The sequence below is a fragment of the Canis lupus genome, chromosome 25 (genome assembly GCF_003254725.2).
Source record: "Canis lupus dingo isolate Sandy chromosome 25, ASM325472v2, whole genome shotgun sequence".
Lineage (NCBI taxonomy): Eukaryota > Metazoa > Chordata > Mammalia > Carnivora > Canidae > Canis > Canis lupus.
The window spans coordinates 42,651,810-42,677,288 of NC_064267.1; the positions used below are offsets into that span (position 1 = coordinate 42,651,810).

General features: G+C 35.7%; 1 protein-coding gene across 10 annotated transcripts in view; it reads left to right on the forward strand.

Moving 5' to 3' along the window:
* The first annotated feature begins 634 nt into the window (after positions 1-634).
* Positions 635-25,479, forward strand: part of SP100 (SP100 nuclear antigen) — a 97,716-nt gene continuing 72,871 nt past the window's right edge. For 9 of the 10 annotated variants that reach the window (XM_035718079.2, XM_049101139.1, XM_049101142.1 and 6 more), the window contains exons 1-2: positions 635-799; positions 2,915-3,034. In XM_035718079.2, coding sequence (XP_035573972.2) covers positions 768-799; positions 2,915-3,034 — 152 coding nt within the window. In that variant the 5' untranslated portion in view covers positions 635-767. The remainder of the gene's footprint in view (positions 800-2,914; positions 3,035-25,479) is intronic. The other variant, XM_025463383.3, reaches the window with a different exon arrangement.

Genomic DNA, 25,479 nt, shown 5'->3' on the forward strand with positions numbered 1-25,479 from the left:
TCCTCCATCCAAGGGAGGAAGCCTGCCCTGCTCAGCATTCCCAGGACTCCTTTTCGGGTGTCTCATCATCCCTGGGGTCAGGGTACCTTAAACTCATGTGCTGGAGATGTTAACCAACGTCACCCCCTTGGCTGTGGCCTTGCAGACTTCTCTCTTAACCTGCAGTGGAGTTCTAGGAACAGTAAGAACATTTCCCCAGGTATATGATGCTGAGCGTTTGGGCTCCCTGCAGCCCCGTGTTCCCATGCTGGGACCTTACCCAGTGCAGGCTCTCCCACAGGAAGGGAGAAGACAAGAATCTTCCGACTCTCCCTCCTTTCGCCCCCCAGCCATGTCAGCCAGGGGAAGGGACAAACACTAAGCTCCCCACTGCCCACCCCATTACACTCAGAAGCCCTTTTAGACAGAAAGGCAGGAGCACTTGAGGACACACAGATGTTTCTGTGTCCAACAAGTGGACCCCAGGGACTGGCCCCGGCCTCTCCAGGCCCTGAGGAGTCCCTCCTCGCCCTCTATGCCTGCTGGCACAAGTCTTGGGGCCTGAGAACCATGGAGGAGCTGCAGGAAGGAAACCCTATCTGCCCAGCAAAAGAGAGATACTTTCACTTCTCTTTTCCCAACCTGGGCGGAGCTCTGTGTGCCTGAGTCAATTCACAAACTTCCTGCTCTGGGCTTAGCAGCCACCGTGAACCAGGCCGCCCCAAAGCAGGGTCCGAAGGCCATACTTGAGGCCCAGGCGGGGGCCCAGGGGGGCCCAGAGTGGAAACATGGCCGATGGGGAAAGAGACCTCAGTTCCAGGTCAGTCTTGATCTCTTTCCCTCTCATCCCTCCCTCTTTCTGGCTGGGGGCTGCTTCACTGTCTTTCTAAAGAGTCCAAAGTTGAGACCCTAAAACAAAATCTGGACTTTAGACCCGGTCTACAAGAATGCTGGCTTGCGGTATAATAAAGTGCTGGAAGAGGTCATGAGGGAATCAGGGGCTGGGGTCAGCTCACGACCACGCCACACGCAGGACTTTCTGGTTTTGCAACGCTGCTCAGCTGGAGGCCCTCTCCTCTCTGAGGCTTGCCAGAGGGATTTGTTGTCTCCTCCTCATGACCTCTGAACTTTCTACTTTCCCTCAGGCCTCCTCTACCTTCGTGAGTCACTTCAGAAAAGGTCACATTGAGAAAATAGGCCGTGCAGAGTAAACACACTTGACTTCTGCTCAAACGCTGGGTGCTGTGGTCTCAACACCTGTCCTGTGAACGGGCCTCCATCATCGGCTCGGGCCCTGCTTCTATCTCTGGCTGGGGGTCTGGGTTTTTCCTCATCATCTTGACCAAAGGAAGTAAAGAAAAGAGAAAGGCTCCTGACCACCAAAGTATGTAGCGCAGGCTCAGGATTTTTATCTTTACTACGATTTTTTGTTGTTCTGGAAGGGGGTGGAAAGCCTATCTAGTTCTCTAGTGATGGGTCAGAGATAATATTACTATTTTGATCAATTTATTGTTTAATAGAAAAGAAATACATTATATATTCTTGCTCAGCAAATTGTATTTTTTTTTCTCAGCAAATTTTAAACAAAATGGAAATTATATAGAGGGAAAAACATCCTGTTTACCACCTACCCCGCCACCACTTCTAACCTGGGTCCTATTAAGTGTTTCCGGCATAAACTTTCAGATCTTTTTCTGTGCATTTATAGGTGTAGCTTATTTCCCTAAATAAGCACTTTGTGCCTTGGCTTTTTTTTTTTTTTTTAATAAATGGGATTATATTGTATATGCTATTTTACATTTTTCATTTTCTCTTATTTTAATAGTGAAAATTCTAGAGATCACCTTAATATATGTCTACTTCATTCTTTTTAAGAGCCACATGCTTTTCCATAGAATAGATACACCACAATTTTTAAGTCATCCTGCAGTGTCCATTGACGGACATTTAGGTCATCTTCAGTTGTTCACTTTGTCAAGAAACTATGATATGAATCATCGATTTCCTTATATTTGTGCACATTTACAAGTATTTGTCTCATGTCAGCAACCAAAAAAAGTAGAATCGGGGAGGCAAAGGTTACTAATATTTACTTGTTTATGCATCCTGCTCGATTGCTTTTCTAAGTAGCTGAATCAGTATGTTCAGATGGATAAGCCATCTCCCCACACCCAAACTTTCCAAAGATGGTAGTTAAAGAGTTGCATCTTGTTTTAGTGTGCATTTTCCGGATCCCATGGGATGTTGGACAATGTTTCTGGTTTCTTGGCCATTTGCTTCTTCAATCAATTCCTGGTTCATTTCCTGCCAGTGTTTTCAGTTGACACAATCGTCGCTTCTTTAATAAGAAGGGAGAACTTGCTAAATATTCTGAAAGTTAAAAATATACTCTCCTTGTCTTAGAACTATGTTCATGGTAACTTGATCTTATTAGAGCTTAAAGTTTAGAGTGTGGGCTTTTTATAGTATTGATGCACCCTCTGTTGTTCTAATTAATCGAAGCGATGCAGAAAAGCTACTGATGGATATTCCACGCATGGTCCTTCACCGCAGCTCTCGGGTTCTTAAGATGGCAGATTCAAGTCTACCTTCACTGCACTGAAGTCCCTTCTCTTGCATCACAAAAGAAACATTTTCTTTTTCAATCGTGGGGCAAAATTATGCTTCCTTCACAGCTGGTGTCTGTGCCCTGCATACTCATCTCTTTCCATTGTTGACTTTCTGCTCGGAATGGTTGTCTCAAACGTTTCTTCCACATCAATCATTTAATTGTTAGTACTTTTCTGCATTTCTTGTTATTTTTATGTTTTTAAAAAGTTGATTATGTTTATTTGGTGGGGGGTGAATAAGGGATCTTAATTTGTTTCTACGGCCTTGCAGATTTACTGTAAACCACTTTCTCTTTCTTTCTTTCTTTTTTTATTATTTATGATAGTCACACAGAGAGAGAGAGAGAGAGGCAGAGACACAGGCAGAGGGAGAAGCAGGCTCCATGCACCGGGAGCCCGACGTGGGATTCGATCCCAGGTCTCCAGGATCGCGCCCTGGGCCAAAGGTAGGCGCCAAACCGCTGCGCCACCCAAGGATCCCTCTTTCTTTCTTTCTTTCTTTCTTTCTTTCTTTCTTTCTTTCTTTCTTTCTTTCTTTCTTTCTTTCCTTCCTTCCTTCCTTCCTTCCTTCCTTCCTTCCTTCCTTCCTTCCTTCCTTCCTTCTTTCTTTCTTTCTTTCTTTCTTTCTTTCTTTCTTTCTTTCTTTCTTTCTTTCTTTCTTTTCCTTCTTTCCCATCCCATCTTTAGGCTCTTGCTGTATTTATTGAGCTTTTTGTGTGATTGTGAGTGCTGTGGGGATGTTTCCTTCACCCTCTGGGTTACTCTCCCAGCTTAATTCTGTCTGCAGTTTGGATTCTGTGTTGCTTTACTGGCTTTTTTACCTGCCCGTGTGGTTTTACAGCCCGTTTCACTCCTGATGGACTCCCAACCTCCACCTTACACAAGCTTAATCTGGGTGAATGTTTTCTTTCCCCCAAATACCCAGTCTTATTGAGACTGAATTGCTTCCCATCTGATCTACAGTTTGAAGGCTCTAATTTTTTTCTTATCTATTTTTTCTGAGGAAGCTTTAATTCATTAAACAATCCTTTCCCCCTTGATGCCCTAGCCCAGCGGTCCTACACGCAGGGCCTGTTTCACGCGCTCTCTCCTCCGCCACTGGCCTGTGCGAGCCTCTCTTAATGCCCCAAACACCACGATGTCACAGTGACCATGGCTTCAGATGAGCTCTTGATATCTGTTGAAGTAAATCTTGTCTTCTTTCCTCCCCAAGTGGCTTGGCCCTTTGCATCTCCAAATCAGCTTGTCAACATCTTGCCAGGAGTGTTTTAGGATTGCATTGAATGTATAGATCAATTTGAAGAGAATTGATATCTTCATAACACTGTGTCTTCTATCTCATTACTATGGAATATTATTAATTAAAAAATATTTTCTAGTAAAATTTATATTTCCCTCCCTAGAGGTCTTATACTTCTGCTAGATTTACTCATAGGTACTTGGATTTCTTTATGCTATCAAATCTACATAATTTAAATTTGATTTTCTAGCTCCTCGTTACTAAGATAAAGAATAAATGGAAACTTTGCCAAACTCTTTTGAATTCTAATGACTTCTACGGAGATATATATGTACAAATGTGGATTTACATAATGTATACACAATGACAATTTTGTTTCTTCTGATCTAATCCTTCTACTTATTATTCCTTTTTCTTGGCTTACTACATGGGCTAGGTACTTTGTATATGGCAAACACAACTACTGATAATAATGATTCCGTCTTGATCCTAATCCCAAAAGGAAAGTTTTTATCAGTGCATAATTATGGATGATATTTGCTGTAGGCTTCTTTTATAAAAAGACTTTCTAAAAGACTTAACAGATTAAAGAAATTTTATTTTGGCACCTGAAACTTTCAACATAGGAAGTGTTTGTGACCCTGTTTTCGGTTGTTTTTGCTGGCTCTCACTCACAGATTTTTCTAATAAACTTTTAAATTTTGAAGAGAATTGATATTAGATTAGATACTAGATAGAATTTATTTTTGTTTTATTTTTTGTTTAGTATTGGAGTAATTTTATATTTACAGAAAAATTGCAAAGACAGTACAGAAGTTTCTGTGCTCTACACACCCAGATTCATTTCCTGTGACATTATCCTCTTACATGATTGTGGTGTATTTTTCAAAACTGAAAAACCAATACTGGTAACATCACCAATATTGGTGAAAGAAATTCTAGACTTTTTTTCATCAGTTTTCTCACTAATACACATTTTCCATTAGTATACATCAGTACACGGTTCCACAGTCCCATCCAGGACTCTACATTGCATCTAGCCATCCTGTCACTTATTCACTTCTGATTGTGTGACAGATTCTCAGTCTCTTCTCGTCTTTCATGACTTTGACAGTTGGAAGAGTACTGGTCAGGCATTTTGTGGACTGATTTTTAATTCGGGTTCATCTTGATGGTTTTCTCATGATTAGAATGCACTTATGGATCTTGTGAGAGCATACCACAGAGGTGAAGTGCCCTCCTCATCATATTACATCAGGGGTTATATGACAACCTGACCATCAGCAGGGAAGTTGACCTTGATTATTTAATTAAGGTGGTGTTTGCCAGGCCCCTTCACTATAAAGTTAGCATTTTTCCTTTTCCACAAAGAAAAGGGAAGGGTTTTTTTTCTGTTCACAAAGATTATTTTGCTTGACATCTTTGTGTACTAGCATTGTATTGGGGAAATTATTTGTAGGTAAAATTGAGGACTTCAGTGGAAACAGTTTGAGTTTGCCACATCCAGGTGCCTCTGGGCACTCTTTAACACAGGTCAGGGTCTGAGAGCACCTGGGGGAAGCCAGGTGGTTCCAGGCCAGAGCTGCCCCCTCCACTCCATTCTCACTAGGAAGGTGTCGTGGTAGTGGCTGGGACTCCCGCTGGAACCTCCACTTTGTGTGGACTCTAGACTTCATTTCTGTTCCCCTCACCCATTAAAGTTGTCAAACAAGAGGTTCTGATTCCCAAGGATCAGTAAATGCCTCAAGTCAAAAATGGCTCTGTGCTTGCTTGCCTCTCTGGTTTCTTCTTTCACTTGACTTTTGCCTGGTAAAGCCTTCCCATAGTTTCATCCCTTTAATAACATTTTTAAGTGCTTTTTTCAACTTTTACAGTTTTCCAAGAAAAGGCTATATTGCTTGTGGAAGTTGGGGGGGATTGAAGTTTTTTTCAATCCTGCCCCACCATATCAGGAATTGACTAGTTGATGAACTCTCATTTTTCAAAGTTTATTGCTTGAGGTTTGATTGTGGTTCATGAGGTTTCTCTCTGAATGCTTTTAAGATTTTTCTCATAGCATTTGTGCTATAATAAGACTAGATTTATTTGTTTCTTAAATATTTAAAATTTTTTTGTTTTGTTTTGCATTTATCCTTTTGGAGTTTCCAGAGCTTCTTGAATTTGTGAGCTGATGTCTTTTGTTGTATTTTTTTGTTTATGGGCTTTTGTTTTTTGTTTTAATTGAAGTATAGTTGGCATATATCTTAGTTTCAGGTGTACAACATAGTGATTTGACATGTATATACATTATGAAATCATCACCATATTAAGTTGGTTACCATCTGTCACCATATAGGATTATTACAATATTATTGACTATATTCTCTGTGCTGTACTTTACATCCCCTTGGCTTATTTATTTTATAATGGGAAGTTTGTACCTCTTAATCCCCTTCACCTATTTTGCCCTTCCCCCACCTATCTCATATTTGGCAATCATCAGTTTGTTTCCTGTATTTATGAGTCTGTTTCTGTTTTATTTCGTTTATTAATTTGTTTACTTTTTAGATTCCACATGTAAGTGAAATCATATGGTATTTGTCTTTCTCTGACTTATTTTACTTAACATAATATCCTCTAGGTCCATCCATATTATTGTAAATAACTAGATTTCCTTCTTTTTAAGATTTTTAGGGCTGAGTAATATTCCATTATATAATATACAGACCAAATCTTCCTTATTCATTCTTCTATTGATGGAAACTTACATTGTTTTCCTATCTTGGCTATTGTAAACAATGCTGCAATGAACACAGGGTGCACATATCTTTTTGAATTAGTGTTTTTATTTTCTTCAGATAAATATCCAGAAGTAAAACTGCTGGGTTATACTGTATTTCTATTTTTAATCTTTTGAGGAACCTCCGTACTAGTTTCTATAGTGGCTGGACTAATTTACTTCCCTTCAACAGTGCATAAGTGTTCCTTTTTTTCTATATCCTCGTCAACACTTATTATTTCTTGTCTTTTTGATTCTAGTCATTCTGACAGGTGTGAGGTGATGTCTCGTGGTTTGGATTTGCACTTCCCTGATGATTAGTGATTTTGAGCATTTTCTCCTATGTCTGCTGGCCATCTGTATGTATTCTTTGGGAAAATACCTATTCATATCCTCTGTCCATTTTTAAATCAGGTTGCTTGCTTGCTTTTTTTTTTTTTTTTTTTTTTTTAGTAGTATTCCTATACTATGTTGAACATGTTGAGTTATAGGAGTTCTTTATGTTTTAGATACTAACCCCTTATGGAATATATCATTTGCAATTATCTTCTCCCTTTCAACAGGTTGCCTTTTTGTGTTGTTGTTTTTTTTAGGATTTTATTTATTTATTCATGAGAGACACAGAGAGCGAGCGAGAGAGAGAGAGAGAGAGAGGTAGAGACACAGGCAGAGGGAGAAGCAGGCTCCATGCAGGGAGCCCGACGTGGGACTCAATCCTGGGTCTCCAGAATCATGCCCTGGACTGAAGACGGTGCAAACATTATATGGTCTCATTCATTTGGGGAATATAAAAAACAGTGAAAGGGAATAAAGGGGAAAGGAGAGAAAATGAGTGGGAAATATCAGAGAGGGAGACAGAACAGGAGAGACTCCTAACTCTGGGAAACGAACAAGGGGTGGTGGAAAGGGAGGTGGGTGGGGGGGTGGGGGTAACTGGGTGACGGGCACTGAGGGGGGCACTTGATGGGATGAGCATTGGGTGTTATGCTATATGTTGGCAAATTGAACTCCAATAAAAAAATACATAAATAAAAAAAATAATAAACCACTGAGCCACTGGGGCTGCCCGCCTTTTTGTTTTGTAGATGGTTTCTTTCACTGTACCAAAACCTTTTAGTTTGAGGTATTCCCAATTGTTTAGTTTTGCTTTTGTTGCCCATGCCTAAAGGGATAGTTCCAAAAAAAATATATCATTAAGACCATTTGGGGCACCTGGTTGGTTCAGTTGATAGAGCATGTGACTCTTGATCTCAGGGTCATGAGTTCAAGCCCCATGTTGGGCATGGAGACTATTTAAAAAAAATATTGTTAAGACTAATGTCCAACAGTTTACTACCTATTTTTTTCAGGAGTCTTTTTTAGATCTTTAACCCATTTTGAGTTTATTTTTGTGTATGGTGTAAGATAGTATCCAGTTTCATTCTTTTGCATGTAGCTGTCCAGTCTTCCTAGCACCATTTATTAAGAGACTGTGTTTTCCCCTTTGTATCTTCTTGCCTCCTTTTGTCATAGGTTACTTGACTATGTAAGTGTGGGTTTATTTTCGGGCTGTCTATTCTGTTCCATTGATCTTTGTGTTTATTTTTGTGACAGTACCATACTGTTTTCATTATCGTAGTTTTGTAGTATATTATGAAATCTGGGATCGTGATGCCTCCAGCTTTGTTTTTCTTTCTCAAGATTGCTCTGGCTACTTGGGGTCTTTTGTGGTTCCATACAAATTTTTGGATTGTTTTAATTCTGTGAAGAATGTTGTTGGTATTTTGATAGGAATTATGTTGGATCTGTATACTGCTTTGGGTGGTATGGAAATTTTAACATTAATTTTTTCAATCCATGACTGTAGTATATCTGTTCATTTATTTGTGTCATCTTTAATTTCTTTCATCGATACCTTATAGTTTTCAGAGTAGAAGTCTTTCAACTCCTTAGCTAAATTTATTCTTAGGCATTTCATTACTTTTTGTGCAGTTGTAAAAGGGGCCATTTTCTTAATTTCTCTTTCTGTTAGCTTCTTATTAGTGTATAGATAATGCAACAGATTTCTGTATATTAATTTTCCATCCTGCAATTTCCCTGAATTTGTTTATTAGATCTAATAGTTTTTTTAATGGCGTCTTCATGGTTTTCTATATATAGTAGTATCATGTCATCTGCAAACAATGATAGTTTTACTTCTTTACCAATTCAGATGCTTTTTATTTATTTTTCTTGTCTGATCACTATAGTTAGGATTTCCAATACTATGTTGAACATAAGTGGCAAGATAGGGTGCATCCTTACCTTGTTCGTGATCTTAGAGAAAAGCTGAGAGCTTTTCACTGGTGAGCATGATGTTAGCTGTGGGTTTGTCATTTATGCCCTTTATTATGTTCATATATGATCCCTCTAAACCCATTTGGTGAGAGTTTTTATCATAAATGGATGTTGAGTTTTGTCTAATACTTTTTCTGCATCTGTTGAGATAATCATATGACTTGTATCCCTTATTTTATTGTGTGTATCATGTTGATTGATTTGCTGAAATTGAAATTGAACCACCCTTGTATCTCTGTAATAAATCCCATGTGGTATATGATCCTTTTAATGGTTTGTTGAATTTGGTTTGCTAATTATTGAGGATTTTCATTTATCTCATATTTATAACAGAAATATAGTACTCATAATGATTTGGGATGATTTGAAATTTTTTTTAAATGTATTGGAATTATTTATTTAATATGGACATTTTCTATTCTTTGAAGGACTGCTGAAAATTGTTTATAAAACTGTTTGCAATTGATATTTTGGGGGTGTGGGAAGAGGGCAGGACTAGAGTAAATCTCGAAGTACATTATACATTTCTATTACTTTTAGTTTTATTTAGTTCTCACGTTGACTCTCAGTTTTGATGATTCATATTTTCCTAAAAAGTAACGATTTTTCCTAGATTGTCATATTTATTGGTAGAAAATTATACAAGGATTTTTTTGGTAAAGTTTTAATCTTTTCTTTAACTGCAGACACATCCTTTTCCTTATTCCTAGCATCATTCATTTATGCCTTTTCTTTTGTTCTCTTGATCAAATTTTGCCTTTTGTTCTCTTCAGAGAATCACCTATCGGTTGTATTGATCCATTATTTTTATTTTTTGTTTGAGATTTAATTAAATCCTACTTTTCTTTATTATATTTTTGTTTTTTTTTTTCTTTCCTCACTTTTGTCTTCAATTTCCTTGAGGGGATTGCCTTGACTTCTTTTCTTAATACTTTGGTTTAAAACTTAATTTACTTTTCAATGTTCCTTGTTTTCTAATAAATGCATTTTACATCATGAATGTTTATCTCTGTGTCACTTTGTGTATATCTGTGGTTTTGTATGTTTTCATTAGAGTTTATTTGTTACTCATCTATAATTTGTATTTTACTTTTTAAACTAAAGATTGTTTGGAAGGAGTTTTGAAAATTTCTCAGTGAAAAATATTGAAGGAAGTCTTTCTTTGTCCTGGTTGTTCTGATCTTATCATATGTTGTTAGAAAATGTGTTCCTTCAGATTTTTTTTCATTTCATAGTCTATTTTATTTTTCTTGTGGCCTAATACATGTGATTTTGAAATTTCTCCATCTTTAAAGGGTAATATAATTAATGATTAATAATGCTACTCAGTGCTAGCCAGGAGGAAGGATAGGAGTTCAGGGGGTAGGTAGGAAGTTTGTGGAATGGTGTTCTGAACACTAGCTCTGCCACTACATAGCTGTAAAATACAACCCTTCAGTATTTAAAGATATTTTCTTACAGATCATGATTTCTACTATACAGTTTGGTGAAATACACATTTTATCAGTGTGAAGTAACCTTCTGGATTCTTTGTAATGCTTTGAATGCTAATTTCTATTTGGTTGTGATTTTAGTTTTGCTACAAAGCACTCTTTACCTTGCATTTGTTTATTGTGTCTTTTCCAATCCCTTTAATTTTAGTCTTCTTGAGCTGTTTTATTTTTTCTGTGTCCCTTACAAATAGAATATAGTGTGCACAAAAATTAACTCAAGTGGATTAAAGTCTTGAATGTAAGACCTGAAACCATATAATCCCTAGAAGAAAACACAAGTGATAAGCTCCTTGATACTGGTCTTGACGTTGAATTTTTGTGTTTGATTCAAAAGCAAAGGCAACAAAAGTAAAAATATACAAGTGAAATACATCAAATGAAAAAGCTATTGGAGGGAACCCAACTGGTGCAGTCACTATGGAAAAGAGTACGGAGGTTCCTCAAAAAATTAAAAAGTGAGCTACCATATATGCAATTCAGCAATTCTGCCTCTGGGTATTTATCCGAAGAATATAAAAATACTAATTTGAAAAGATATATTCACTCCTATGTTTATTGCAGAATTATTTACAAAAGCCAAGATATAGGAAAAATATAAGAGCTTATTGATAGATTAATGGATAAAGAAGATGTGATATATATATAAAATATGATATGTGTGATGTATATGACATATAATGTAATACTACTCAGCTATGAAAAAGAAGGAAGTATTGCCATTTGTGACAATGTGGATGGATCTTGAAGGTATCATGTGAAATAAAATAAATCAGATAGAAAAAGACAAATACCATAGGATTTCACTTATATGTGGAATCTAAAAAACAAAACCAAGAAACAACCAAAAAAGCCTTTTCGTAAATACAGAGAGCAGAGTTGTGGTTATTTAGGGGGTTCAGGGTGGACAAAATGGGTGAGGGGGACAATTGCATGGTAATGAATAGTAACTAAACTTATTGTGGTGAGTTTTTAGTATATACAAATATCGAATTATTACGTTGTATACCTGAAACGGAAATAGCATATACTAATTTTTGATAAATAAAAAATACATATTGCTGAATTTTATTTTCTATCCAATATATACTCTTTAAAAAAAGATTTTATTTATTTTTTTCATGAGAGACATAGAGAGAGGCAGAGACATAGGCAGAGGGAGAAGTAGGCTCCCTATGGGGAGCCCAATCTGGGACTCGATACCAGGACCTCAGGATCACGACCTGAGCCAAAGGCCACCAAGGCGTCCCAAGCACTGGGTGTTGTATGGATGTGCTGAATCACCAAATTCTACACCTGAAACCAACATATATTAGCTAACTAGATTTCAAACACAATTTTTGAAAAAGTTCTAGCTTTCATTCCGGAAATTGTTTTTCCTCTTTTTATTTGATTTTTTGTTGTTGTTCTCATTCTTTCTCCTCTCCTTCTAAGATAGATTCCCATTGGCAGAATGTCAAAACATCAGATTATGCAATAGATCTTATTTATTTCATAGTTTCCGCATTTTTTTCTTACATTCCAGAAAAAAATGTAGCTAATTAACTTTTCTTCAACTGAGTCTATTCAGCTATTAACATTCCTACTTTTTTAAAAACCTTTTATGTTTCTTTTTTTTATAAATTTATTTTTTAGTGGTGTTCAACTTGCCAACATATAGCGTATCACCCAGTGATATCATCCTGTCAAGTGCCCCCCTCAGTGCCCATCACCCAGTCACCCCATCCTCCCACCTCTCCTCCCCTTCCACTACCCCTTGTTCGTTTCCCAGAGTTAGGAGTCTCTCATGTTCTGTCTCCCGCTCTGATTTTTCCCACTCATTTTCTCTCCTTTCCCCTATAATCCCTTCAACTACTTTCTTATATTCCCCATATGAGTGAAACCATATAATGTTTGTCCTTCTCCGATTGACTTACTTCACTCAGCCCATCTTTCTATGGGCACCGAGGCTCCTTCCACAGTTCAGCTATTGTGGACATTGCTGCTATAAACATTGGGGAGCAGGTGTCCCGGCGCTTCATTTAATAAGATGCAATATACATACCATAAAATTCACTTTTTTTAAGTGTATGATTCAATGGTTTTTAGCAAATTTATAGAATTCTGCAACCATCATCACTATCCAAGTTTAGAACATTTCATTACCTCAGAGTTGCTCATGATTGTTTGTAGTCAATTCCTATTCCTATCCTCCAACCCAGGCAACTACTAGTCTACTTTCTGTCTCTGTAGATTTGTTTTTTCTGGACATTTCATGTAGATGGAATCATATAGTATGTGGTCTTGCACGTCTGACTTCTTTTTGAAGAAATGGCTATTCAAATAATTAACCAATCATTTAATTGGGTTGTTTATCCATTGAGTTGTAGGACTTCTTTATATATCTGTGTAGGAGTCATTCATTAGAAATATGATTGGCTAATATTTTCTCCCACTCTGAGACTAGTCTTTTATTTTCTTAATGGTGTCTTTTGAAGAATAAAGGATTTAAAATGTTTTAAATTCCAATTTATCAATTTATTCTTTTATGGATCATGCTTTGGGTGGTGTAGCTACCTTTTAATCTAACCCAGTCATAAATATTTTCTATCTATTCTTTGAAAAGCTTTATCATTTTCTCTCATACACAGGATGCTGCATAATCTGTGGGGCCCAGTGAAAAAGAAAGTGGGGGGACCTTTGATCAAAAATCATTATGAATTTCATAACAGTGAAAGCAGAGCATTAAACCAAGTACAGGGACTTATGTGATTACATAAGATATACACCCCTGAATTTGGCTCTGCTCTTATATTTAGATATTTGATCCCTTTTGAGTTGTTTTTTTGTCTAGGTGTGAGGTGAGGGTATAAATTAATCTTTCTGTATGTGGATATTTAAATGTCCTAGCACCATTGTTGACAAGACTTTTCTCATGGAATCGCCTTGGCACTTTGAAAATCAATTGACCAATAATACAAGGGTTTATTTTTTCACTGTCATTCTAGTCCATTGATCTATGTATCCATTTTTATGCCACTGCTGTAATGGTCTTCATTAATGTAGCTTTATAATAAGGCTTGAAATCAGGAAGTATAAATCCTCCGATTCTGTTCCTCAAGACTATCTTGGCTATTCTATGTCCTTCGTATTTTCACACAAATTTTTGTATCAACTTCTCAGTTTCTGGAATAAAAACTTTGCTGGGATTTTGATAAGAATTTCACTGAATCTATAGATCAGTTAGGGGAGAATTGCTATCTTAAAAATATTGAGTTTCCAATCCATGAACATGGAATGTTTCTATTTATTTTGATCTTTAATTTTTTTATCTTTAATTTTTTAAAAGATTATTTTATTCATTTGTTTGAGAGAGAGAGAACATAAGTTGAGGGGAGGGGCTGAAGGAGAGGGAGAAGCAGACTCTCTGCTGAGCAGGGAGCCAGATGCTGGGTTCAATACCTGGACCCTAGGATCATGACCTGAGCCATAGGCAGAGGCTTTACCAACTAAGCCACCCAGGTATCCCTGATCTTTAGTTTTTCTTAGCAATGTTTTGTAGTTTTCAGCATGTAAGACTCGCTTTTTGTTAAATTTATTCATAAATATTCCATTGTTTTGCCTTCCTTTATTTTTTAATTTGAAAATTTCACTTTTAAATTTCTAAATTTCCTGGCTAATTGTCTAGAAGCATTACTATCTCATAAACTGTGAGAGTGTGAAATACATTTTCTCTAAAGTCTTGATTTGTTGGCTCTATTATTTGTATTTTCTCTGAATTTACCAAAAAATGGTAAAAGAAGGAGCTAAAGGGACCTGGGTGGAACCCTAACTAAGCCAGGGATGTATACAATACTATTGGGGTATAGTATTCCATGTCTTTCCCAAAATTTGTTCCAAACTTTATACACAAGTCAAAGATTTTTATTACTTCAATTTATATAAAAACGGGATCATAATATATTAACCTGAACTTGATGTTTTTATTTACCAATAAAACTACACTCATCCATCCAAATTAGAAATAAATAGCTACATACTATTCCAAAAGTATGGATTTGCCATAATCTGCGCAGCCATTCAGCTGAATAGACAATCATGTTATTTTCAAGTTTAGGGATCTTCATTTTTGTTGTATTTTACTACCAAAAAAAAAAAGCTCCAATAAAAGCTTTTGTACTTGTGGGTATCTAACCAATAAATATTTATTAATGTCTTATGTATCTCAACTACTCAAGAAAAAACAAGAGACAAAAGAGACAAAATCCTTGTGCTAATGATATATATTTTTGGGGGAGAAGACAGGCAATGAATAAGACAAGAAATGCTCTATTAATTAATTAATTAATTAATTAATTAGTTATGTTAGGGAGTAATTTAGTATGTTAGGGATTGGTAAGGACATGAATAAAAATAGAACTAGAATTAGGGGTTGGGGATATGGGGGCACAGTAAGGAGCCGTAGTTGTTATTTTAAGTAGCTTGATCAAAGCAGGTCTCATTGAGAAGGGAACAGGGAGCAAGGATCTTAAAAAGATGGAGTTAGTTCACTCGAGGATGTCTGGACAGAGAACATGCTAGCAGAGACAAGAGCCAGAACTGAGTTTCTAGGCTTGGAATGTGCCTGATGCAGTCAAGAAACAGCAAAGAGGAGGGTGTGGCCAGAGAGAGTTGAGCTAGGGGAAAGGAGAGAAAGGCTGATCATTTCAGGCCCCTTGAACACTGTAAGAACTTGGCTTTTACTCTGAGGGAAATGGGGAGCCATTGAAAGTGTTAGAGTTTCTATAAGATGCATATTATTTTAATTTCATGGGATAGGTTCCAAAAATGTATGTTAGGTTAATCGGTAGTGTATCTTAAAATTTCTAGATTATTGCCAGATCTTTTCTGAAAAGGCTTTAGGAATTCACACCAGCAAGGGTGTCTCTCTCTGAATCTTCTCTCACGCTGCCTTTTCATATATGAAATTGTGTTTGCCAATCTAACTAGGAGAGAGAGTCTCACTGATGTTTTAATTCCTATGCGTTCATATGTTTATTAGACATTTCCATTTTCTTTTCCCTAAGCTGCCTTTTAGGTCTGTTTTCTTTGGGGTTATTTGTCACATGTTATTAACAGCCTGGAATCTTTGTATATCAGATGCATTAACCCTTTGTCATATGTGTCGAATTTATTTTTCTACATTGCCTTTTAACATCTGTATTGCTTTTTAAATATTTATATCTATTAAATCTTTCTCCACCTACTTTCTTTATATATTTTTCTTGGCTTGACTCAAATATTTATTCTATCATGTAAGTTCCTATGTAACTACTTCATCCAGTTTCCATGGTATGACAGTTTGCAAGTGCACCACACTTATACAATAATTTCAGAAAAATTGACATTTTTAGATTACTATGTTTTCTTAACTGAGGGTGCCTTATATATCTGTTTATTTTTATCTTATTTAATTTCCTTTAATAGGATTTTATAGTTTTCTTCATATAGGTCTATACCTTTCAGATGTTTATAAATATACATGTATTGTATTTGTTATTGCATCTAAAGTGCTATTTCTTTTCAATTTATATCTCCCGAAATAAAATTTATAAGTTTTATATATCTATTTTTTAAAATTCATGCACATTGGCAAATTTCTTTTCTAGTTCTCATGGATTTTACTTTGGTTTTTATGTATATAATTGTAGGGCATATAATGTTGTATCTCATTTTAGTATTTATACCAATGACTTCACTTTCTTACCCTATTGCATTAGCTAAAACATCAAACTTAAAATAATGATAGTAATAGTAGGAAACCCTGTCTTTTTTTTTTTTTTTTTTTTTCTATTTAAATGATTTCATCAGGGGAACCTAGGTGGCTCAGTTGGTTAAGAGTCTGCCTTGGGCTCAGGTCATGATCCCAGAGTCTAGGGATTGAGCCCCACATAGTGTCAGGCTCCCTGCTCAGCGGGGAACCTGCTTCTCCCTCTCCCACTCCCCTAGTTTGTGCTCCCTTCTGTCAAATAAATAAATAAAATCTTAAAAACAAATAAATGACTTCATTGCTTCACTGTAATTCTTGTTATTTTTGGAGACTTTATATTTATTATATTAGCATCTATCTACTTCATGTGGTTTTTATAAAAATAGCTGCTAGATCTTACCAGTTCCCTTTTAAAATAATTTAGGGATATATTTATATGCTTTTTTCCCTCCTTTTGTTTGTTGATGTACTAAATTATATAAAGAGATTTCCTAATGTTGAACCATCTTTACTCATTTCATTAACTTTTCCCTTAGTCTCATGGTTTCATGTTTTTTAGGCTAATTTTTTTATTATTGATCTTTTTTTTAAATTGAAGTATGATTAACATACAATGTTATTTTAGTTTCAGGTGTACAGTGTATTGATTCAACAATTCTATATATTACTCAGTGTTCATCATGATAAGTGTAGTCATCATGTGTCACCATACAACATTATAATATTACTGACTATATTTCCTTTGATGTATTTTTCATGTCTGTGACTTATTTTTTACAACTGGAAGTTTGACCTCTTAATCCCCTTTACCTATTTCACCCATTTCATCACTTATCTCCCCTCTGGCAACCATCAGTTTATTCTCTGTATTTAAAAATCAGATTTTTTTTGTTTTGCTTTTGGAGGGGGGGTTGTTTTGTTTTTTTTTAAGATTCCTCATGTAAGTGAAATCATCTGGTACTTGTCTTTTTCTGTCTGCCTTATTTCACTTAGCATAATACTCTCTAGGTTCACGGGTGAATGGCAAGATCTTTCTTTTAAAAACTAAAAATAGATGACACATGATCCAGTAATTCCACTATGGAGTATTTACCCAAAGAAAATAAAAACACCAATTCAAAAAGATAAATGCATCCCTGTGTTTATTGCAGCTTATGGAAGCTTAATCCACATGTCCACTGATAGATGAATAGACAAAGAAGATGTGGTGTATATATACAATGGAATATTGCTCTTTCTCTATTTTCGAAATAGTCTCTAACCACAAGGTCTATATCATCTTTGGTCCAACACAGTACTTTTACTTTCTTTCATAAAATCTCTAATGGTTTATTTTTTTTTAATCTATAGGCTCTTTAGCATCTACTTATTGTAACTTATTGGGACTTCTTTTGTGACCAAGGTTATGATCCAGATCAGTACATGGACTTTGGGGAAAAAATGATGTGTTCCTTGTTTTTAGGTCAAAAGACTAATGAGGGGGAGGGGCAGAGGGAGAGAAAGAGAGAGAACCTCAAGCAGACACCCCTCTGACCAGTCCTACACAAGGTTTGATCCCACCACCCTGAGATCATGACATGAGCCAAAATTAAGAGTCAGATGCTTAACTGACTGAGATACCCAGGCACCCCCAGAGCCTGTATATTTTGATCATTTTTTTAATATTTGAAGATTTAAAAGCTAGAGGTAAATTGTTTTTCAACATCTATAAAACATATAAACATTTATTCCATTATTTGTTTCTTGATTTTTTGCTTTGATATAGTTATAAATATCCTAATTTTTTGTTTTGTTTACATTTGAATACCATAACTTGCCTATCTTTGATTTTAACAGATTTTGTATCACTTTGTCTTTTCTGTGTCTCTTCTTGGATTCCATTTTTCATCTATGCCTTTCAAGATCATCTTTTTTTTCATTTCCACTTAATACTTTAAACAATACACTTTTCATATGTGTATTTTTTTCTGTTTTAACTTTTAGAACTCCTATTGTTTTCCTTGTTTTTCCTCTCTAAAAAATGCAAGCTATGTTTTCTTTTATTTTTTAGTATTTCATGGAGTTTTATAGAGTCTGATTTCACTGAACTTGAGATTTCTAGAATAATTTTCTGCATATAGACCCTATACACATTTTGTTAGGTTAATACCTAAGTATTTCACATTTTTGTGCTGTTGTAAATGGTAGTATTTTATTTTATTTCAAATTCCAATTTTTCAATGCTGGTATATACAAAATCATTGTATATTAACCCTGTGTCCAATGACCTTGCTATAGTTACCTATTAGTCCTGGGAGATTTTCTTTTTGGTAATTACTTGAGATTTTCTACATGGAGAATTATGTAATCTGCAAATAAAAACAATTTTAGTTCTTTCTTCTCAAATTCCAACATTAATTTTTTTGTTTGTTTTTTGCACTAATTATGCACTTACTATGCCTAGTAAGATATTGAATAGGAGTGGTAAAAGGGGACATCTTTGCCTTGTTCCAAATCTTAGGGGAAAGTGTACAGGTTCTCTGCAGTATACATTAGCTGTAGTGATTTTTGGTAGATGTTCTTTCTCAAGTTGAAGAAGTTCCTCTCTATCTTTACTCTGCTGAGAGTTTTTTCATAAATGGATGTTCGATTTTGTCAAATGACTTTTCTGGGATCCCTGGGTGGCGCAGCGGTTTGGCGCCTGCCTTTGGCCCAGGGCGCGATCCTGGAGACCCGGGATCGAATCCCACGTCGGGCTCCCGGTGCATGGAGCCTGCTTCTCCCTCTGCCTATGTCTCTGCCTCTCTCTCTCTCTCTGTGTGACTATCATAAATAAATAAAAAATGAAAAAAAAATCAAATGACTTTTCTGCATCAATTGGTATCATTCAAATTTTCTTCTTTAGCCTGCTAATGTGGTAGATTTACACGGATTGATTTTGAATATTGAATGAGACTTACATATTTAGAATCAATTCCACTTGGTTGTGGTGTATAATTTTTTTACATTGTTGGACGAGATTTGTGAATATTTTCTCAAAAACTTTTGTATCTATGTTCTGAGAGATATTGGTCTGTAGTTTGTCTTCATTTGCTTTTGGTATTACAATAGTGCTGGGCTCATAGAAGGAAATAAGAAGTGTTCCTTCTGTTTCTACTTTCTGGAAAGCCTGTGGCAAATTGGTATCATTTCTTCCTTAGATGTTTAGTAGAATTACACAGTGAATATACTTGAACCTAGTGCTTACCTTTTTCAAAGTTTTTAATTACTGACTCGATTTTTTAAAAAGTGAATCTGGGCCTATTCAAATTACCTATCTCTCTTTGTGTGAGTTTTGTGTTTTTCTAGGACTTTATTTTATATAACTTATCAAATTTGTGGTAATATATTTATTTATAGCATTCTTTTATTATCTTTTTAGTATCTATAGAATCAGTTGTACGATTCTACTTTCACTTCAATATTGGTAATTTGTGTCTTTTCGCTCTCTTTTTTTCTTTGTTAGCCTGGGTAGAAGGTTATCAATTTTATAGATCTTTTCCAGGAACTAGCTAGCTTTAGGCTCTGTGGAGTTTTTTCTTTTATTTTCTATTTTCAATTTCATTGATTTCTGCTCTAATTTTTGTTTTTCCTTCTACTGCATTAGGCTAAAATTGCTCTTCCTTTTCCAGTTCCCTAAGTGGAAAAACTTTTTTTTATATAAATTTATTTACTTTTTTGTTTCAAAGACAACTTTTATTTTTATATATATATAAATTTATTTTTTATTGGTGTTCTACTGCATTAGGCTAAAATTGCTCTTCCTTTTCCAGTTCCCTAAGTGGAAAAACTTTTTTTTATATAAATTTATTTACTTTTTTGTTTCAAAGACAACTTTTATTTTTTTATATATATAAATTTATTTTTTATTGGTGTTCAATTTGCCAACATACAGAATAACACCCAGTGCTCATCCCATCAAGTGCCCCGCTCAGTGCCCGTCACCCAGTCACCCCCACCCCCCACCCACCTCCCCTTTTTTTATTTCTTTTCCTAGTTCGTTTCCCAGAGTTAGGAGTCTCTCATGTTCTTTCTCCCTTTCTGATATTTCCCACTCATTTTCTCTCCTTTCTTCTTTATTCCTTTTCACTATTTTTTATATTCCCCAAATGAATGAGACCATATGTTTGTCCTTCTCCGATTGACTTATTAGATTATTGATTTTAGATCTTTCTTCTTTTCTAATATACGCATTTAATGAAATGCATTTCTCTCTAATCACTGCTTTTTCTGCATCCCACATTTTTTTTTTTTTTTTTGAGTGTCTGGGCATGTGCAGATGAGCGAGCTGGGTGGGAGAAGAAGCACAGAGAGAAAGAATCTTAAGGAAGCTCCACACGCAGCACAGAGTCTGATACAGGTCTTCAGTGTAAACTGAGATCACAGTCAGAGCCAAAATTAAGAGTCAGATGCTTAATTGACTGAGCCACTCAGGTGCCCCTGCATCCCACAAATTTTGATAAGTTGTGCATCATTTTTATGTAGTTTAAAATCTGTCTTAATTTTTCTTGAGATTTCTTCTTTGACTCAGGCATTATTTAGAAGTATATTTTTAAATCTCCAAGTATTGGGCATTTTCTACCTCTTTCTGTTATCGATTTGTACTTTAATTCCTTTATTGTCTGAGAACATGCATTTTATGATTTCTATTCTCTTAAACTTGTTAAGATGTGTTTTATGACCTACAGTGTGGCCTGTCTTGGTGAGGATTGTTATTCCATGTAATCTTGAGGAATTCGTGTATTCTGCTGTGGTTGGATGGAGTATTCCAAAAATGTCAAATAGATCAAGTTGATTGATAGTGATGTTCAGGTCAACTACATTCTTACTGCTTCTCTATCTGCTTGATCTATTAACTACTAAAAAAGGCTTTTCATGTGCGCAATCATAGTAACAGATTCGTCTATTTCTATTACCATTTATCAACGTTTACCTTACATAATTTGATTCTGTGTGGTTAGGTAGATATATGTTATGGATTGTCTTCTTAGAAAACTGGCCCCTTTATCATAGGAAATGCTCTCTTTCTCCTTGATAATTTCTCTTGTTCTGAAGTTTTTTTGTATCGAAATAATATAGCTGCTTCATCTTTTTTGTTTGTTTGTTTGTTTTAGTGTTATTATGGTATGTCTTTCTCCATTCTTAACCTGAGTCTTTATATTTATGGACTTTTCTTGGTGAAAATACGTGGTTGAGGCTTGTTTTTGCAGCCACTTTGGCAATCTCGCTTTTTTTATTTCTTTCCAAGTTTTTATTTAAATTCCAGATAGTGGGGATCCCTGGGTGGCGCAGCGGTTTGGCGCCTGCCTTTGGCCCAGGGCGCGATCCTGGAGACCCGGGATCGAATCCCACGTCAGGCTCCCGGTGCATGGAGCCTGCTTCTCCCTCTGCCTATGTCTCTGCCTCTCTCTCTCTCTGTGTGACTATCATAAATAAATAAAAATTAAAAAAAAATAAAAATAAATTCCAGATAGTTAACATACAGTGTAATATTGATTTCAGGTGTAGAGTTTAGTGATTCATCACTTACATAAAATACCCAGGGCTCATCACAATAAATGCCCTCCTTAATATCCATCACCTATTTAACCCATTCTTCTGCCCACCTCCCCTCTGGTAGCCATCAGCTTGTTTTACCCTCCCTATGTTTGCTTGTTTTGTTTCTTAAATTCTACATATGAATGAAATGATATAGTATTTTATCTTTCTCTGACTGGCTTGTTTTGCTTAGCATAATACTCCATCTACATTGTTGCAAATGGCAAGATTTCATTCTTTTTCATGACATATATATATAAACACACACACACACACACACACACACACACTCAAGTCTGCATTCCAACCAACAGTGCAAGAGGGTGTCCTTTACTCCACATCCTGGCCACCGCCTGTTGTTTCCTGTGTTGCTAATGTTAGTCATTCTGACTGGTATGAGGTGATATCTCATTGTAGTTTTTTTTTTTAACATTAATATTTTTAATTCTTTTTTTAATAATAAATTTATTTTTTATTGGTGTTCAATTTGCCAACATACAGAATAACACCCAGGGCTCATCCTGCCAAGTGCCCCCCTCAGTGCCCGTCACCCACTCACCCCCACTCCCCGCCCTCCTCCCCTTCCACCACCCCCAGTTCGTTTCCCAGAGTTAGGAGTCTTCATGTTCTGTCTCCCTTTCTGATATTTCCTACCCATTTCCTCTCCCTTCCCTTCTATTCCCTTTCACTATTATTTATATTCCCCAAATGAATGAGACCATATAATGTCTGTCCTTCTTCGACTGACTTATTTCACTCAGCATAATACCCTCCAGTTCCATCCACATTGATGCAAATGGTGCATATTTGTCGTTTCTAATGGCTGAGGAATATTCCACTGTATACATAAACCACATCTTCTTTATCCATTCATCTTTCGATGGACACCGAGGCTCCTTCCACAGTTTGGCTATTGTGGACATTGCTGCTAGAAACATCGGGGTGCAGGTGTCCTGGCGTTTCATTGCATCTGTATCTTTGGGGTAAATCCCCAACAGTGCAATTGCTGGGTCAGGGCAGGTCTATTTTTAACTCCTCATTGTAGTTTTGATTTGTATTTTCCTGATGATGAATGATGCTGAACATCTTTTCATATGTCTGTTGGCCATCTGTCTGTCTTCTTGAAAAAAATGTCTATTTATGTCTTCTGCCTCTCCTGCTTTTTTAACAGAATTATCTGTTTTTTGAGTGTTAAGTTTTAAATGTTCTTTATAGTTTTTGGATATTAACCTTTTATCAATTATGTCATTGGCAAATATCTTCTCCCATCCCAAAGGTTGCTTTTTGGTTTTGTTGATTGTTTCCTTCACTGTGAAGAGCTTTTTATTTTGATGAAGTCCCAATAGTTTATTTTTGTTTCCTTTGCCTCAGGAAACATACTTAGAAAGAAGTCACTATGGCCAATGTCAAAAAGATTACTGCCTTTGTTCCTTAGGATTTTAATGGTTTCCTGTCTCACATTTAGGTCTTTAATACATTTTGAATTTATTTTTCTGTATGGTGTAAGAGAGTGATCCAGTTTCATTCTTTAACATGTTGTTATCCAGTTTTCCCAACACCATTTGTTGAAGATACTCTTTTCCCCTTGCATATTCTTTTCTGCCTTGTCAAAGATTAATTGACCATATAGTTGTGGGTTTATTTCCAGGTTTTCCATTCTGTCCTATTGATCTCTGTGTTTGTTTTTATCAGTACCATACAGTCTTGATCACTACAGCTTTGTAATATAAGTTAAAGTCCAGAATTATGATACCTACAGCTTTGGTTTTCTTTTTCAACATTACTTTGGTAATTCAGTCTTTTGTGGTTTCCTACAAATTTTAGGATTGTTTGTTCTAGCTCTGTGAAAATTGCTGTTGGTACTTTGATAAGGATTGCATTTAATGTGTAGATTTCTTTGGACAGCAGACATTTTGACAATTTGTTCTTCTAATCCATTACCATGGAATGTTTTTCCATTTATTTGTGTCTTTATCAATTTCTTTCATCAGTGTTTTATAGTTTTCAGAGTACAGAATTTTTACCTCTTTGGTTAGATTTATCCCTAGGTATCTTATTGTTTTTGGTGTAAGAGTAAATGGGATTTATCCCTCGATTTCTCTTTCCACTACTTCATTATTGGTAAAAGAAATGAAACAGATTTCTGTATGTTGATTTTGTATCCTGTGACTTTACTGAATTGGAGTATCAGTTCTAGCAAATTTTTGTTGGAGTGTTTTTGGTTTTCCATGTAAAGTATCCTGTCATCTGCATATAGTGAAAGTTTGACTTCCTTGCTGATCTGGATGCCTTTTATCTCTGATTGTTGCCTGATTGCTGTGGCTAGGACTTCCAGTACTATGTTAAATAACAGTGGTGAGAGTAGACATCCCTGTCTTTTCCTGACTAGAGAAGGAAAGCTCCATTGAGGATGATATTAGCTGCAGATTTTTTGTATATGGCCTTTATTATATTGAGGTATGTTCCCTCTAATCCTACTTTGTTGAGGGTTTTTTGTCACAATTTTGTCAAATACTTTTTCTGCACCTATTGAAAGGATTATATGGTTGTTACTCTTTCTTTTATTAATGTGGTGTATCACATTGATTGATTTGCAAATATTGAATCACTCTTGCAGCCTGATAATAAATCCCACTTGATTGTGGTAAATTATTTTTTTAATGTATTGTTAATTTGATTTGCTAGTATTTTATTGAGAATTTTTGCATCCATGTTCATCAGAGATATTAGCCTGTAGTTCTCTCTTTTAATGGAGTCTTTGGGTTTATAGGGTGATGTTGGCCTTATAGAATGAATTTAGAAGTTTTCCTTCCATTCTTGTTTTTTGGAATAGTTTGAGGAGAATAGTTATTCACTCTTCTCTAAATGTGTAGTAGAATTCACCTGTGAAGCCATCTGGCCTGAACTTTTGTTTGTTGGGAGATTTTTGATTACTGATTCAATTTCTTTGTTGGTTATCATTCTGTCCAGGTTTTTCTATTTCTCCCTGTTTCACTTTTGGTAGTTTATGTTTCTAAGAATTTGTCTATTTCTTTCAGATTACCCTATTTGTTGTTATATAGTTTTTCATAAGATTCTCATACAATAATTTGTATTTCTGTGGTGCTGGTGTTATTTTGCCTCTCTTGTTTGTGATTTTATTTATTTGTGTCCTTTCTCTTTTCTTTTTGATAAGTCTGTTTAAGGGTTTATCAATTTTATTAATTTTTTGAAAGAACCAACCCCTGGCTTCATTGAACTGTTCTATTGTGTGTTTTTTTTTTTTTAATTTCTAAATCATTTATTTCTGCTCTAAGCTTTATTATTCCCCTTCTACTCCTGGCCATAGGCTTTATTTGTTGTTCTTTTTTTTGCTCCTTTAGGTGTAACATTAGGTTGTTTATTTGAAATTTTTCTTTCTTCTTGAAGCAGGCCTGTATTGCTATATACTTCACTCTTATGACTACTTTGGCTGCATCACAAAGGTTTGGACTATAATGTTTTCATTTTTGTTTGTTTCCACATACTTTTTCTTTTCCTTTTTTTTTTTTTTTTTTTTTTTTGACAGAGGGTGCATGTGGGCAGGGGGCGGGGGCAGAGAGCGAGGGAGAGAGAATCTTAAATGGGCTCCATGCTCAGTACAAAGCCCAATGTGGGGCTAAATCTCATGACCCTGAGATCATGACCTGAGTTGAAATCAAGAGTTGGATGCCTACCCAAGTCACTCAGGCACTCCTTTGTCTTTTTCTTTTCCATGTATTTTTAAATTTCTTCTTTGATATCCTGATTGACTCATTCATTGTTTAGTAACATGTTGTTTAGCC